The 15,542-nt window shown below is 38.3% G+C and overlaps 1 protein-coding gene across 5 annotated transcripts in view; it reads left to right on the plus strand.

Annotated features, from left to right (window-relative positions):
• The window catches only part of CDKL5 (cyclin dependent kinase like 5), a 214,930-nt gene that overhangs the window by 132,716 nt on the left and 66,672 nt on the right, over positions 1-15,542 (plus strand). For 4 of the 5 annotated variants that reach the window (XM_043570770.1, XM_043570769.1, XM_043570768.1 and 1 more), the window contains exons 5-8: positions 3,263-3,399; positions 8,747-8,867; positions 11,681-11,740; positions 14,130-14,220. In XM_043570770.1, the coding sequence (XP_043426705.1) occupies positions 3,263-3,399; positions 8,747-8,867; positions 11,681-11,740; positions 14,130-14,220 (409 nt within the window). Of the gene's footprint in view, positions 1-2,963; positions 3,059-3,262; positions 3,400-8,746; positions 8,868-11,680; positions 11,741-14,129; positions 14,221-15,542 lie in introns of those variants that run through there. The other variant, XM_043570772.1, reaches the window with a different exon arrangement.

Consider the following 15,542-nt stretch of genomic DNA (forward strand, 5'->3'; position numbering starts at 1 on the left):
AATCGCCACAAGTTGCTAATAATTCAAAGCTCTCTTTTTTCAGTTGCTTTTCGAGTGCCAAGAATTCACCAAGCAGTTGACTAGAAAAGATACACCAGCTGTATTTACTTTTGACTTAGTTGCAACATTTTTTTGTACCCAGCTCCAGTATAGCTTACGGATGTTATTAATGAATGGTTAAATATATATGTGTTCGTGACCCTTTTTAGTACTTTAAGTTTTCTGGAGCCCCATTTTTTATAATCACATATTGTAGAAGACAACCAGGCATAGTGGTATATAGGGAAAAAGAAATTTGGTTTGTCTTACTGCCCGAAAAGCTGCCCTCTCAACGTTCTAGAGAGAAGATTGAAAGTACCGTACTCAAAACTGAGAGGGAAAGTGCCTCTTGTTTGCCATCACATCGCTGCTTCCCACGTCTTAAGGGAATGAGGGCTAGCCACATAGGAGTGAAGATTTCCTCATGACATCAGTGGACGTGTTTGTGTCAGAAGTATTTATTGATCCCTTCTTTGTGCCGGGTGCAGTCCTAGGTGGTTGAGTGTGTATTGTTGAACAGCAGAACTTAGGCCTCTCCTCCTAGAGCTCTTGGTTTAACAGAAAGAATAGCAGCTCTTGGTCTGCAAAAGAATAGGTTCAGTGTGGTAAGGAATAATAGGGGTGGAAGCCTGCTTTGGTTTAGTGATCTGGGTGAAGCTTCTGAGGAGTGCTGTTCAAACTGAATCCTGAAGAAGAGCCAGCCCTGTAAGGAGTCTGGGTTGTAGAATGAGAGTTCCAAGCAGAGGGAACAAGTTAAAAGGCCCTAAGGTTGAAAACACTAAGTTGGGGCTATTTGGAGAACTGAAAGACTAATGTGGGGTGGGAAGGATATGAAATGGGGAATGGAAAAGCAGACAGGAACCAGGTTGTGAGTAATCACTATATTTGTATTGGATTATCTCCTTGTTAGAAGATCATTTGCTTTGTATCGAGACCTTTGTGGCATTCTGTGTCTTAGAGATAGGTGAACTTTGGTTTGATTATCTCAGTCTCAAAAGTAACCCAGATGGGGTAGCCTTCCTCATAAGACTAAAGGCTGTTAGTGTTTTAGTAATTCTAAAAGTCACCAAATACCACTTATCTGGCTCAGCCTCATTTTGCAGAACAGCTGGACCTCTGTCCCACCACATTCCTGTAAGCCACTTTGGGAGGTCCCCTGATCACATTCCCCCTACTGTCAGGTGACCCCCATGGTGTCATACTCTTTTCCCCTCATGGGGGCCCTGTGAGTCCCTAGTTCCCAGTCGCCCCCCCTCCTGATGTTGGCTGGGCTGGCTCACTGCTTATGCCACTGTCAACCTATCCTACTGCTACTTCTTGCTTTCTGATAGTGTCTTTCTATGTCCTTTCCTAATCTGTGCTCCAGGGCTCCCCAACAGTTGTGTTTTTTTGTGTGTTTGTGTGTGTGTGTGTGTGTGAAGTAGGGAGAATATTTCACTTGTGTAACCAGTTCACAAAGGAGTGTTGACTTTCTGTTCCCTGTTTATTACAGATACTCTTGTGCTACAAAGCCCTTGCGTTTATTACAGTCTCTTGATTCTTTAAACTCCGTTTGAATGGGGGCTGGGAGATAGGCTGGGATAGAAAATAATCTGAGAAGTACTCCTGGCACCTAATTTAGAATCTTCTCTCCCCATTTAGCCCCATCAGCCTTTTTCCTCTTGTGTACCTTGCTTTAGGAGGCATTTCTTCTTAGAAGGCATTTTAATCTTTCTCATCCTCATCCCCAAACTCTCATTTTCTTCTTCCCTGAACCTGAAGGAGGTTGAATATACCTGAACCTGAGGGTCATAAAACTTGGATTCTCAAGCTAGGATTTTGACTGTGACCCCAAATGTTGGAGACAAATGTGTTTTAGAATTCACAACTTCCGGGTTTTGGAATGGAAATATGGCATGCTACTTTAGCACCCTGTAATAAGATGCTGTTTCTTTTATTATTAGTGTTTATTCATTTTTTTGAGAGAGAGAGACAGAATATTAGTGGGGGGAGGGGCAGAGAGAGAGGGAGACACAATCTGAAGCAGGCTCCAGACTCTGAGATGTCAGCACAGAGCCTGACGTGGGGCTTGAACTCACGAACCATGAAATCATGACCTGAGCCGAAGTTGGACGCTTAACTGACTGAGCCACCCAGGCGCCCCAGTAAGACACTATTTCTGAAGCAAGCACCTGAATGTTCTTACTAAGTGGGATAAACAAAGACTAGGTGGTCTCATGTCAGTTTAGATTTTACCTCTAAAGAGATTTGCCATACACTTGGAGAAAGTGTTCAGTTTTTAGATGGATTTTTGAAATTGCAGATAAAAGAATTATGAACCTGTATTCTTGTGTGTGTGTGTGTGTACACATTCATGTATGTATATATGTAAACATGGTAGTTAGCATTTCCAGGCTACACCTAAAGGTATCATAAAAACTCACTAAAAAAGAAAAGTATTACCTTCCTTACTCCCCTGCCAATTCATCCATTAGAGTTAATGTGACTTCTGTCCTTCCTCCATACCTGTGGGGGTTATCGTGAGTGAAGTTGATCATATGGAAGGCTATATTGGTTCAGCATAAGTTCTCCGTCCCAGTACAGCTACACCATCTGGGATGGACAGGTGGACATGCCACAGGAGGACAGCAGGAACCTATAGCAGCTGCTGTTCAGAGAGATCAGACTCTCCTAGAATTCCCTGCAACTTGACTATGAGCTGCATCGTGGGTGCCTGGCATATGACCTCTGCTCACTGAGGTGACTCACATGCAGCCGGAGAAATAAAATGTTCTTTTAAGCCAAAGCTTCCGGCTAGAGTTAAAAACATCAGCTGCTACTGATGCTGCCTAGAGGCTGCTCTGCACACTGATACCATTGATTCCTTTTTACTCTTTTAAACTCCTTTGTCAGTAGGAAGTGTTAGAATTAAAATGACAGTAGATTGATATGTTGTATCTGTAAGTCTGTGTTTACACATACCCTCTGCAATACGGAGTACAAGAAAACATAAGGGGAAAATTAGGTTCATGCTGGTCAAGTAAGCCTTTTCTTCTTTAAGTGGCTAATTCTTGATCCTTTCAACAAGAAAATGTGATATTTATTCTTTCATCCTTGAACTTCTTATGCAGAAAGTACTCAAAGTGGAAAGTAAAATTGGTATGTTTTCATTGTTTTTAGAATTTTTTCAACAGTGGTTTGAAAGCTTTAATTTTACTCTTCTCCACCATTGTTTACATTCTAGAAAATGAAGAAGTCAAGGAAACGACTTTACGAGAGCTTAAAATGCTGCGTACTCTCAAGCAGGAAAACATCGTGGAGCTGAAGGAAGCCTTTCGTCGGAGGGGGAAATTGTACTTGGTGTTTGAATATGTTGAAAAAGTAAGTCACTAATTGATAGTATGGAATTTGCCTGATTCGTTTATGTAGGGTCATCTCTGACACTGTTCAAGGAAGTATTATTGTCTGGTATGATTTGTCAATGTACTCATAATCTCAGTACTTTAAAAATGAATTTTTTATCCGTAATCATTAGAAGCCCTGAAATATATTGAAGGGTTTTGTGCAATTTAACTGTACAGAGATCATCTTAAATTTCAACAGTGTATTGATTTGGCTTCTAAAATCTTAGAATCTGTGTTCAACAGGTAATTTTTAGATGTACTTTATTTAAATTAAACCGAGGCAAGGCCTCTGAGGGAGAGACAAGTAAGTTGACAGTGATGACATAAGATGACAGAGGTATGTGTGAGGCAGCATGGGAGCTTAGGGTGGCTGCCTAAATCAGACCTAAGGTGGTGAATGAGTGGGCTCATGGAGCAACCTTTTATGAAATGTCAGTGCTTTGGCTTTGAGGGAAGATGTGCCAGGAGGCATAAGGTGAGGCTTGAGGAGGTAGATGAGGCCACAGATAATGAATTGGAAGCATGGGAGAAAAGAAGAGAAGCACACATGGTTCAAATTATCTGTATACTTGCCTTGGTATTTTTTTTTTTTTAATTGGTAATGATTAGTGACAGTTTTAATGATGTGTGGCCTAGGGGCTAATGTATGCTGCAGTAATCAATAGGTGGGCCTTTGAATTTCTTTGAGGGTAGCTGCCCTACAGTGGTTGGTTATTGTCCAAAACTTAAATAAGTACCTTTACAGGAGTAGAATAAACTGGTGCCAGATGGACCTTTTAGAGGTTTCCTTGATGAATAAATATGTGGTTCCTGATTTCCTGTTAATAGCTAAACAACACTAAAAATTACTACTTTTATTATATTTCACTTCTTGAGTACATGTCTTTGTAGGAATCTGCATGATAAAATCAGGAATTTGTACATGATAAAATGAGGCTTTCTAATGAACATGAAGGCTGGGGAGGGTTATGTTTGTCAGATGCCTTCTATGTCATAAATGATAGTGTCACCACCACCATCATCACAAAATAGAAAGCAGTGTTGCCAAGATGACCCAGGAGTGTGGCTTTTGAATTAATTCAGCCTTTACAAATTCTTTTTCTTTTTTTTTCTTTTTAATAATTTTTTATTTACTTATTTTCGAGACAATGCATGAGCGGGGAGGGCCGGAGAGTGTGGGGCGGGGGTGGGGGGTGGGGGCGGGGGACAGAGGATCCAAAGTGGGCTCTGCGCAGACAGCAGAGGGCCTGATGCGGGGCTTGAACCCATGAACTGTGAGATCATGACCTGAGCCAAAGGCAGATGCTTAACCGACTGAGCCACCCAGGTGCCCCTACAAATTATTTTTCTAATGAAAATAAATATACATAGGAATTTCAATTCAAGCAAAACTTGAAATGTATTACAAGTTTCTTTGTCATTTTAAAACACTGTTTCATGGGGATGCCTGGGTGGCTCAGTTGGTTAAGCGTCTAGCTCTTGGTTTCAGCTCAGGTCATGATCTCACAGTTTGTGGGTTCGAGTCCTGCATCAGGTTCTGTGCTGACAACTCGGAGCCTGTTTGGGATTCTCTCTCTCTGCCTCTCCCCTGCTTGCTCTCCTTCTCTCAAAAAACAAAGAAAGAAACTTAAAATAAAAATAAAACACTGTTTTGTGTTTCTTTTCCAAAATCTGCTTAAAGGTTTCTTTTTCTTTGTCAGTTTAGGTATATTCCTAAAGGACCTTCCCTACCAAAATTAAACTGAAATTTGATATTTATAAAAAGTTATACAAAAAGGATTCCTGTAAAGATCGGATGCTCTTTATATTATTTTTTAGTTGCAAGAATAATCATGCAGTTTACCATTTTCACTGCCAGTAATGCAATTCTGACAGATCTGTTTCGGTTTGTCTTATTTATTTCTGTTCTGTTCATGGTGATGGTTCATGATTAATAACAATTTGCTATGAACACATGGGGAAATCACCTCTGTGTACCAGACGTTTTGTCGTGTCTGAGATCTCTCTACCAATAAGTGGCAGAGCTGCTACCAGACCTTCTGTCTTGTGTCCCCCAGACCTGGGGTTCTTGGCCTAACCCTGTGGTTTTTCCGTGGAAGGTGACCTCCCATCAGCAACAGTGCCTAACGAGATTAACAAAGAGTCTCAAGAGGGCAAGAAAATGATGCTCTTAAGAGGTAGTGGGGTTGTTACAGACATACAGGATTACAGTGGTTTAAACAAAATAGAAGTTTCTTTCTTCCTCACATACAAATACAAAGGTAGGCAGTACAGGGCTGGTACGGTAACTCTGCTCCACAGCTGTGTGAGACCTAGGTTGCTTCTGCCTTTCCATTCTGCCACCCTTGAGATATGGCCCTTGTCTTCAAGGTCAAGATCACACTCCAGCTATCACATCCCCTTGGCCAGGACTTACTTTCATGGCGTCTCAAGCTGCAAGGCAGAGGGGAAATGTACTCTTCATTCTGAGCACCTATGTATCGACTTACAAATTGTATTACTGTGGACTAAAGGGAAGAATGGCTATCGAGGGGCATTCCTATCTGCCACTGACAGATTTAGAACATGATATGAAATGAGACATACGATTTATTTTCTGTATTGCAAAGCCCTCTTATTCTTCATGTGCATTTAGGAGCTCCTATGCATTTGTTAATTGAAAAAGGCAACTCAAGTGGAGAATCATTAAAAAATCATGCATACCTACTTGAAACATTTTAACTTAAAATATATCAGTATATATTCATTTCCTACTCCTTAGGGGTAGGGTCAGGGCCTTTGGAGCATTGATCTTCTGATTGGAGTTCTGATGAGTCTTTCTTAGATACATCATACCCATAATGCATCAACTATGATAGCCTGTGAGAGCTTCTGTAAACCCAAACTAAAGCTTAAAAACATTAAAAAGTAATCTCAGTGCAGAATCCTTATCACCATCACCACCTGTCCCTTGCCAGCATTTTTTAGTTGCTGCACTCACATACCATTAGACAGCAGTATGTTTAGTGGCTGTCCTTCATTCGGTCTTTCCAAAGTATTAAATTTTGCTTTCTTATAAACAGCAAATCTCTTTATTTAAAACATTATTTCATTGGTTTATATGATATTTAATTGTGTTAAAAGAAGTGCATCTGTTACAAACAGGTATGGGAGTGTTATGAATAACTGATTATATGCAGCTTGACTGGTGGGAACAAAATTGTGAGGTTGTATTAGAGCAAGTATGAGGTTTTCTAACTTTTTGGTCCTTAGGACTCCTACACTGTTAACATTTTTAGAAACCCTAAAAGCTTATTATTTATTTGGGCTTTATCTATTAATATTTATCATATTACAAGTCAGAACTGAACAATATAAAGTTAATTCATTTAAAAATAACAATAAGAATCCCATCACATGTTAACATAACTACATTTGTGTGTCATACTTTCAAATAAAAAATGGTATTCTATCAAAAATAAACAGCTAGTTCAGCTTTCAACTCAATCACCCAAGTGATTTTCTTTAAGATAACCATCATGCTTTGTTATGCAGTAGAAGTGCTTTATGTGTATTCCCCATTTTATCATGTAGATTCCTAAAAAGACATGTACTCGAGTTGAAATTTAATACAAGTAATAATTTTTACTGCTTAATCAAAGAAGGACATCCTTTTTTGAGAGAGAAGAGAGAACATGCGCCCATATCAGGGAGGAGCAAAGAGAGGGGGAGACAGAATCCCAAGCAGGCTCCACACCGACAGCACAGAACCCAACCCAGGGAGTGGGGGGCCTTGATCTCACAAACTGTGAGATCATGACCTGAGCCAAAATCAAGAGTCAAATGCTTAACCAACTGAGCCACCCAGGCGCCCCAAGAAAGACATCCTTAACTAAAACTGGTTTTTTGGGGCGCCTGGGTGGCTCAGTCGGTTAAGCGTCCGACTTCAGCCAGGTCACAATCTCGCGGTCCGTGAGTTCGAGCCCCACGTCAGGCTCTGGGCTGATGGCTCAGAGCCTGGAGCCTGTTTCCGATTCTGTGTCTCCCTCTCTCTCTGCCCCGCCCCCGTTCATGCTCTGTCTCTCTCTGTCCCAAAAATAAATAAACGTTGAAAAAAAAAAAAAACTGGTTTTTTGTCTTCCTTTTTAACTGTAAGAGTGTGGCATTGAGGAATCCAATGCCTTGATTTATGCTAGGGTGCCACCAGCTTACCCATCCTTGCTTTGAGTCATCAGTGTAAATGCAAACATAGTAAAAGTGCCAAAAAGCTGAGTGTTACTATGAATGTAGTTTTGACTTCATGGGCCTTCTGTAAGATCTGGTAACCACCCCTAAGACACACACAGATCATACTTTCAGAACTGCTTTTCTAGATGGTCGTCTACAAACAATAAACTCTAATGCTATGGGCCTTAATGTGGTAGTTTACAGAGGGAATGGAAAATGTGTGGTTAATCTGGAAATTCAGTGAAACTGGTTAAGTGGGGTTTCTCCTTAGTAAAAAAATTTTGCGTGAGTTTTAGAATGATCTCTGACTCCAGGCTAAGAGTTTCAAAAATTGATTTGTTGGGAGTCTGTGTTTATTTCAACAGCATTTTCTAGCCTATCTTAATTTTTGTACCGATTGCATGGATCACTTCTAAAATTAAGGATCATTTTCTTTTAAGAATATTTTCCAGGTCCTCCAGAAATATTTTCAAGGCTTGATTTTATTGCAAGGTGCTATTAAACATGCACAGTGCACTGTGTTAAAAATGCTTGTTTACCCCCTCCTTTATACATCACAGCATCTTCTCTCTACTTTGTATTGCTTTTCCCTTGAAAATATTCTAAAATGATGCCTTAAACATTTTTAGGGAGAGTGGAAAGTACCAGGGTTATTATTTGGGGCAGCACTGAGGAATAGTAAAAATGGAATTTCTCTTAAAAGAGAGCTTTGATTTAATAGAGTATCCTGCTTTTTCATGAGAAAAGTTGTAGATGGAAAACAAACAGCTTTTTAAAATGCATGCTGTGTATTGGATGAATTATCATCCAAGATGCTTTTTAAAAAAAAAATTATTCTGAGAGAGACAGAGAGAGAGAGAGAGAGAGAGAGAGATGGGGGGAGGGGCAAAGAGAGAGGGAGACACAGAATCTGAAACAGGCTCCAGGCTCCGAGCTGTCAGCACAGAGCCCAATGCAGGGCTTGAACTCACGAACCGTGAGATCATGACCTGAGCTGAAGTCGGACACTCAACCGACTGAGCCACCCAGGCGCCCCAAGATGCTTTTTTAAATTGTTACTACATGATTTATGGCCTGCCTAATTTGTGGAGATTAATGGCTCCCTATTTAATTTTTAGAATATGCTTGAACTGCTGGAAGAAATGCCAAATGGAGTTCCACCTGAAAAAGTTAAAAGTTATATCTATCAGCTAATCAAAGCTATTCACTGGTGCCATAAGAACGATATTGTACATAGAGGTAAGTATGGAAGTTTTGAAATGGACAATATTAAGAAAACATCGAATGTAATGAAATATTTTACATGTTACTCTCTTAAGAATATTTCCATGGGTGCTGATGTTCTCTTTGAATTAAATACATTTCGAATGTACAGGATATGAGAACATCGTTTACCTTCCAAGTCTCCTTTTGAATTATCAAAAGGATAGACTGCAAGTTTATTTGGATATTATGGTGAGATCTCTGTATAACCAGATCTATTCTCAACTTTAGAAATGCCTTGGGATGTAAAGAATTCAACAAATGGGAACTTTGAAGCTTACTTGGGGTGAAACGAGCAAAGGGGTAGTCTCCATTGCCTTTTGGTCCTGTTGGTAGACCAGGTAATGTGAAACCACTCAGAATCAGGCTTTAAAGGTGGTCCCTAAGTCACTGACCTCCCCCATTGACTGTCACCTCTCATTCCCTCTTAGACCAACAACCTCTGGTATGTACCTTTACCTCCTGAATTGCCCTACCCATGAGTGGAAAGTGCCCATTGCAAGTTGTAGGCATGATCAACCTTGCATAAAGGTCATGATTATGCTCCCATAAACTGTTTTATTTTGTCCTTTATTGCTGTGAGGTGAGTGATTTATAGTAATAAAAGGGAAATTACTTGTTCAGCACTGTCTTTGACTCTACACCATTTATCTTCTGCTGATAATCTTGCTTGAATTCTAGATTTTTACAGTAATGGGATACATATTGATAAAATAATGAAGCTAAAAGATGTTTATCGGAAAATGTTACAGTATCTCCTTCTTGTCTCTGAATTATCAAATAAATGAATACTACCTTTTAATTTACCTGTACAGACATACAAGGATATCCCTTTAAAAATAGTGTCACTTTAAGAATAGCTTAAAGGTCATGTGAAGAATGCCAACTTCTATTAATTATATCTAGAAAAAGTTTATATTTCTCTTGGATTTGACTTTCATACCAGTTACCATATCAAGGTTGTTGGTGTGACAAACGGATACAGAAGATGTGGTTTATATATACAATGGAATGCTACTTGGCAATGAGAAGGAATGAAATCTGGCCATTTGCAGCAACGTGGATGGAACTGGAGGGTATTATGCTAAGTGAAATAAGCCAGGCAGAGAAAGACAGATACCATATGTTTTTACTCATATGTGGATCTTGAGAAACTTAACAGAAGACCATGGAGGGGTGGGGAGGGGGGAAAAAAGGTTACGGAGAGGGAGGGAGGCAAACCATAAGAGACTCTTAAGGAGTGAGAACAAACTAAGGGTAGATGGGGGGTGGGGGAGAGGGGAAAGTGGTGATGGGCAGGGAGGAGGGCACTTGTTGGGATGAGCACTGGGTGTTGTATGGAAACCAATTTGGCAATAAATTATATTTTTAAAAAAAGGTTGTTGGTAGTATAGGTATGTCTTCAAGCCAACCACACATCTAGTGTCTGGGGTAATGATTCTAATAACAGTGTATACTGCAATATGAGGATATTAATAAGGAACTGATTTAGCTGCAGTTCTGTGGTATTGCTGTGATTTGGTTAAGTATACAGTAAATCAATGGTTATGAATTCGCAGTAGAAACCATGATTCTGAGGGATGCCTGGGTGGCTCAGTCAGTTGAGCATCTGACTCCTGGTTTCAGCTCAGGTCATGATGCCAGGGTTGGGGACTGAGCCCTGTGTTGGGCTCCACTCTGTGCATGAAGCCTGCTTAAGATTCTTTCTCCCTCTGCCCCTCTCCCTTGCTCTCTCTTTCTCTCAAATTAAAAAAAAAAAAAAAAACACAAAAAAGAAACCATGATTCTGAAATCTACAGATTTTACTCCTCCGTCTTCCCTTTCTCCTTTTTCACCTCTGCCATATGATCTAAATGATTGATACTCTAAAAAATAGAATTGTGAGATGTCTCCCAGGGTAGGAATTAAATAGCATTTTCTGTGTATTTCTACTTAGCTCCCACCACATCTTCAGAACATCCATGGAAAAAATGAGAAATCTTTTCTTGACTCATCCAGTATAGCTTCAGCATTAGACATTTATAATTGTGAACTACACAGGAAAGCTAAAGAGAGATATAAATATAGAAATTATATAGAAAATGACAAGAGAAATGATTTCTCTCTTTTTTTTTAAAGTGTATTTATTTAATACAGAACACACAAGCAGGGGAGAAGGGCGGGGGGTGGGGGAAGAGAGAATCTTAAGCAGGCTCCACGCTTAGCACGAACCTGTCGTGGGGCTCAGTCCCACATCCCTGGGATCATGAGTCAGATGCTCAACCAACTGGGCCACCCAGATACCCCATGAACTTTAGAATATATATAGAATATACATATATATATATGTATATATATATGTATATTCTATATATATATGTATATTCTATATATATATATATATATTCTATATATATATATATATTCTATATATGTATATTCTATCTCCAGAAAATTAATATTGAAACTCCCAAAATTGATGTCATTAGTATTTTATAAAGTAGATAGTTCCTTGAGACATGGTGGCCTAGATTCAATGATTCTTAAATTCCTTTCACCGATTCCATTAATACCTTTAAGATTTAAAGCAAAAAAATATTTTTGAAATTGTGGTCTGCATGCTTCTCCAAAACAAATTGAAACTTTTATGTACCAGTATAAAATGTGTTACTCTGCTTTTTGCTGCCACAGGTTTCTATTCAAATTACTCTGGATATTTCTAATTAGCTGCTGTTATAGTGATCCAAGAGTGTCAGTCAGCAGTACATGGAACAGTTTTTAACAATTGTTTCTTAATCTTAATACTTCAGATATCAAGCCAGAAAATCTCTTAATCAGCCACAATGATGTTTTGAAACTGTGTGATTTTGGTAAGTTAAAAAGAAATGGAAACTTATAAGTAGAATTAATTTAATATAACACATAGGTAGCTTTTTAAAGGCTGATTAAAAGTATTTCTTATGTTTTGACTTAAATTAGGGGAATATTCTTTTCAGTCATATATTGGAAATATTGATTGATTGTTGGGAGAATACTCTCTTTGCATGGTGTTGTCTACCATTTTTAAAAAGTCATAATGCAGTATTTGCTTAATGAGAATGCAAAGCAAATATGTGCATGTGTGTATATTCATAAGCCCAGTGCTTAATGACTCTAGAAAAAGAATTTTCTACGAAATACCACTATGGCCTTCTGTATTGGGTAGGATAAAAGAATATTTTAAAAATATTTTTAAATGTTGATAGAAATTATCTTAGGTGTAATCATAAACACTAAAAATATGCCTATGTAAATACATGTGTATCATGTGTACGCAGTAGTTACATACCTGTACAGGTCAAAGACATTTTTAGAACAGTTCCATTTATTCCCTTTAAATGTTGAGCGAATGAGATTAGTAATTGATGTCTAACATTCCAGCCCCAAGCTTTTGAGTTGTACTATCTCCTAATAGAAAATTGTGTATTGTTCTCCATATATGTATAAAAATGTATTAAGTGCTCTTAAAAATTTACATTACAATAATTCAGAAAGGTTATAAAACTATAAATTAGGGTGTTTAAGTTATAGGTCACTTTAAAAAATTCTTTTCTCTAATCCATATGCTGAAAAATAACAACTTGACTTTTTTTAATGTTATTTTTTCATGTATTCAAATATAACCAAAAATATAATGTAAACCTCTATATGTAAATGAGACTGTGTCCTTTCATAAGCAGAAGTTAGATTGGTACCTCCAAGGTGAATCAAAGAAATGGGAAATGGCAGCATTCTAAGAATTCACTGTGTGAGTGACCAATTTTGTCCCGTGTAGCTATTAGAAGCATGTGTAACTGTTTTCACCCAGTGCTTTCAAAGAATTTGAATATTAATATCTTTAATATAACACAGGTAGCTTTACTTTTCTTCATACTTTGTAAGGCATATTACAAAGAAGAGTCCTGCTATATTTTAAGCATCTTAAGAAGTGTTTAGGAGAATAAAAAAGAAATACTGACATACAGTTATTTAAAAGGAGTATTTGTGGTTCTATTTCTGGCTTCCTATCCATAATTGTGACTACCACCAAATACTGACACTTTGTGTGCCTCATGCACCCTTGACTATGCCTCCATGATTCTATGGGTTGGTGATCTGCTTAAAACCCCAAATTACTGAAATTTGTAAACAAGTAATAACTACAAAGGAGATGTCAGTGGAATGGTTAATAATAGGAAAAGAGTATTCCTGGTCTGGCCTCATTTTGTAAAGGAAAGACAATTTTTAGCGGTGAGGAAGTTTCACATGGCAGCACTGCGTGTGGTACTCTGTGCCCTGTGCATCCCCAGTGACAATTTCTGAACTGCTTTTCTTCCCACAACATGAGCTCCTTTGTCTGGCTTGAAGAATTCCATTCAAAAATAGGAATATTTCTTTTAAATATGTCTTACAAAGGAGTATTAATTGGAGTTAGGGCTTTGATTTTTGCTGTGGTTTTTATTTTTTACAGTTCTGTTTTAAGAAACATGATTTTTCTACTTTTCAAAATTGATATACACCTTAATTTTTATCCCTTATTTTAATGTTCTGGTTCTCTGTGACTATCCATAATGTTTTTGGTGAGTTAGGTGGGTAATTAAGTAGCTTACCTATTGGCTTAGTTTTTGGCCCCAAAACTTTTGAAAGGGTTTGGAGGGAAAATAATGATAGATTGTATAAGTAATTTAGATACCCCTAATATGCTTCTCAGTCACATTAGGAGATGAAAATAGTTTTGGCCTGCTTAGTTTCCATCATCACCAACTATTTAGTTGCTTATATAATGGCTAGAACTGACCAGCAACAGTAGATATACAAATACTGCATTAAGTCCCACATGTCAGAATATGATGACCATCTGTGACAAAGTATTTTAGCTTTGACTTGGGCTCTTGTGGGGACTTCATTTTGTTTCTAAGATTTGCATTTATTGAGAGAGCTGACTTAAAAGTAGGCTCTGAATGCTTATAAAACCATGTGATAACTTCAGAAACATGGACTTCTGCAGTGTAAGGGGAGACTTTTTTTTTTTTTTTTAGTGAATACACTACATATTTTAAGTGACATATGCACACACTAACCTTTGAAAATTACGAAGTCACCATTAATAAACAACCCATTCAGTACCAGTTATTATGTTCTTTTGATGTTCCTTTAAAATATTACTAGCACTGAAATACTTTGCCAATATGAAATTCTTTCTTTTTCAAAGTTACACCTTTGGGTTTTTCTATCTTTCAGGTTTTGCTCGGAATCTATCAGAAGGCAATAATGCTAATTATACAGAATATGTGGCCACCAGGTGGTATCGGTCTCCAGAACTCTTACTTGGGTGAGTTACCTTCCCCAAATAAAATGCCATTTATGTATCTGCTGATCCTATATCATTAGCTTTGGGGTCATCAATGAAAGATAAGAACTTTATTTAATTAAATACCAGTTACCTATTGCAGTGTAGCAAACCACCTCAAAACTTAATGGTGTAAAACAAAACACCATTTTATTTGCTCACAATTCTGGGTGCCAGTGATTTGGGAGAGTCAGTAATTGAAGTTCAGCTGAATTGTTCTTTGCCGGTCTCCATGGGAGTCGCTCAGGTAGCTACAGTCACTCAGCAGATCATCTGGAGGCCTCAATTGGGACAGACCATCTTTGTTCCATGGAGGCTCATCGTCCAGTGGGCTAGTCCTAGTTTCTTCACGTGAGAACAGAAAAACTCCCCGCAGCAAGAATTTTGCTTGTTTTTGGGCAAGCCCCAAAGTAAAAGTGGTTTTCAGGTCTCTGATTGCATGACTTTTGCCTCACTGACCAAAACACATTACATGGCCAAGCCCTGATTCAAGGGATGGAGAAATAAACTCCACGTCTTCATGGGAGGAGTGGCACAATTACAGAAATAGGGGGAATTATTGCCTCCACCTTTGCTAATAGTCGTCCACATTAAGAGGAGTTTCACATTCTGCCTGTCGGTTGGTTTGTTCATTCCTTCGTTCATTTATTCAACAAACACTTACCAAGTATCTCTTATATTTAACCACTTTGCTAAAAACATGATGTAAATATCGAACCAGTTGCCAATTTTCTTCTGAATAGAGAAATCCTGTTTGATGGTAAATGGCTATTCAAACACACACTGCACTGTTGATTTTCTCAGCAATATCTCCATATCCACCCACTTTGTGCCCATCCTTCCACTTTCAGTGCTCTTTCATTCATCTGTTAACACCAGGATAGGATTTCTGGTAAGATTCTTCTTTTCTTTTTAGTTTGTTTTAACTTGAGAGCCTCAGAAGGAGCCTATCCTCCTGAACTCGATCACATAGTTATGTTAATAATCCTCTACTTACCTTTGTTGTAGCATTTTCTTATTTCCCCTAGATGTATTTCCTTCTTGGGGACCATCCAAGAATGGAGAGAGAAGGCACACTCTACAAATAGAATTAGAAATGGTGGTAATGGTGACTGGTGCACTATTTATAGGTTTCATCTCTTTAGTGTGCTGTACATGTATCTGGGGTACATGAGAAATTTAATTTTTAAAAGTTACTTTTTATATAGTAGGAATATAAATTTCTATGTTTCTTTTGTTGACGATCATGATGACTATATGTTTAAGTTACTGAAGGTTTATTTTTATGTTCACAATTGATTTCC

This window comes from Prionailurus bengalensis, chromosome X, assembly GCF_016509475.1.
Source record: "Prionailurus bengalensis isolate Pbe53 chromosome X, Fcat_Pben_1.1_paternal_pri, whole genome shotgun sequence".
NCBI classification, from domain to species: Eukaryota; Metazoa; Chordata; class Mammalia; order Carnivora; family Felidae; genus Prionailurus; species Prionailurus bengalensis.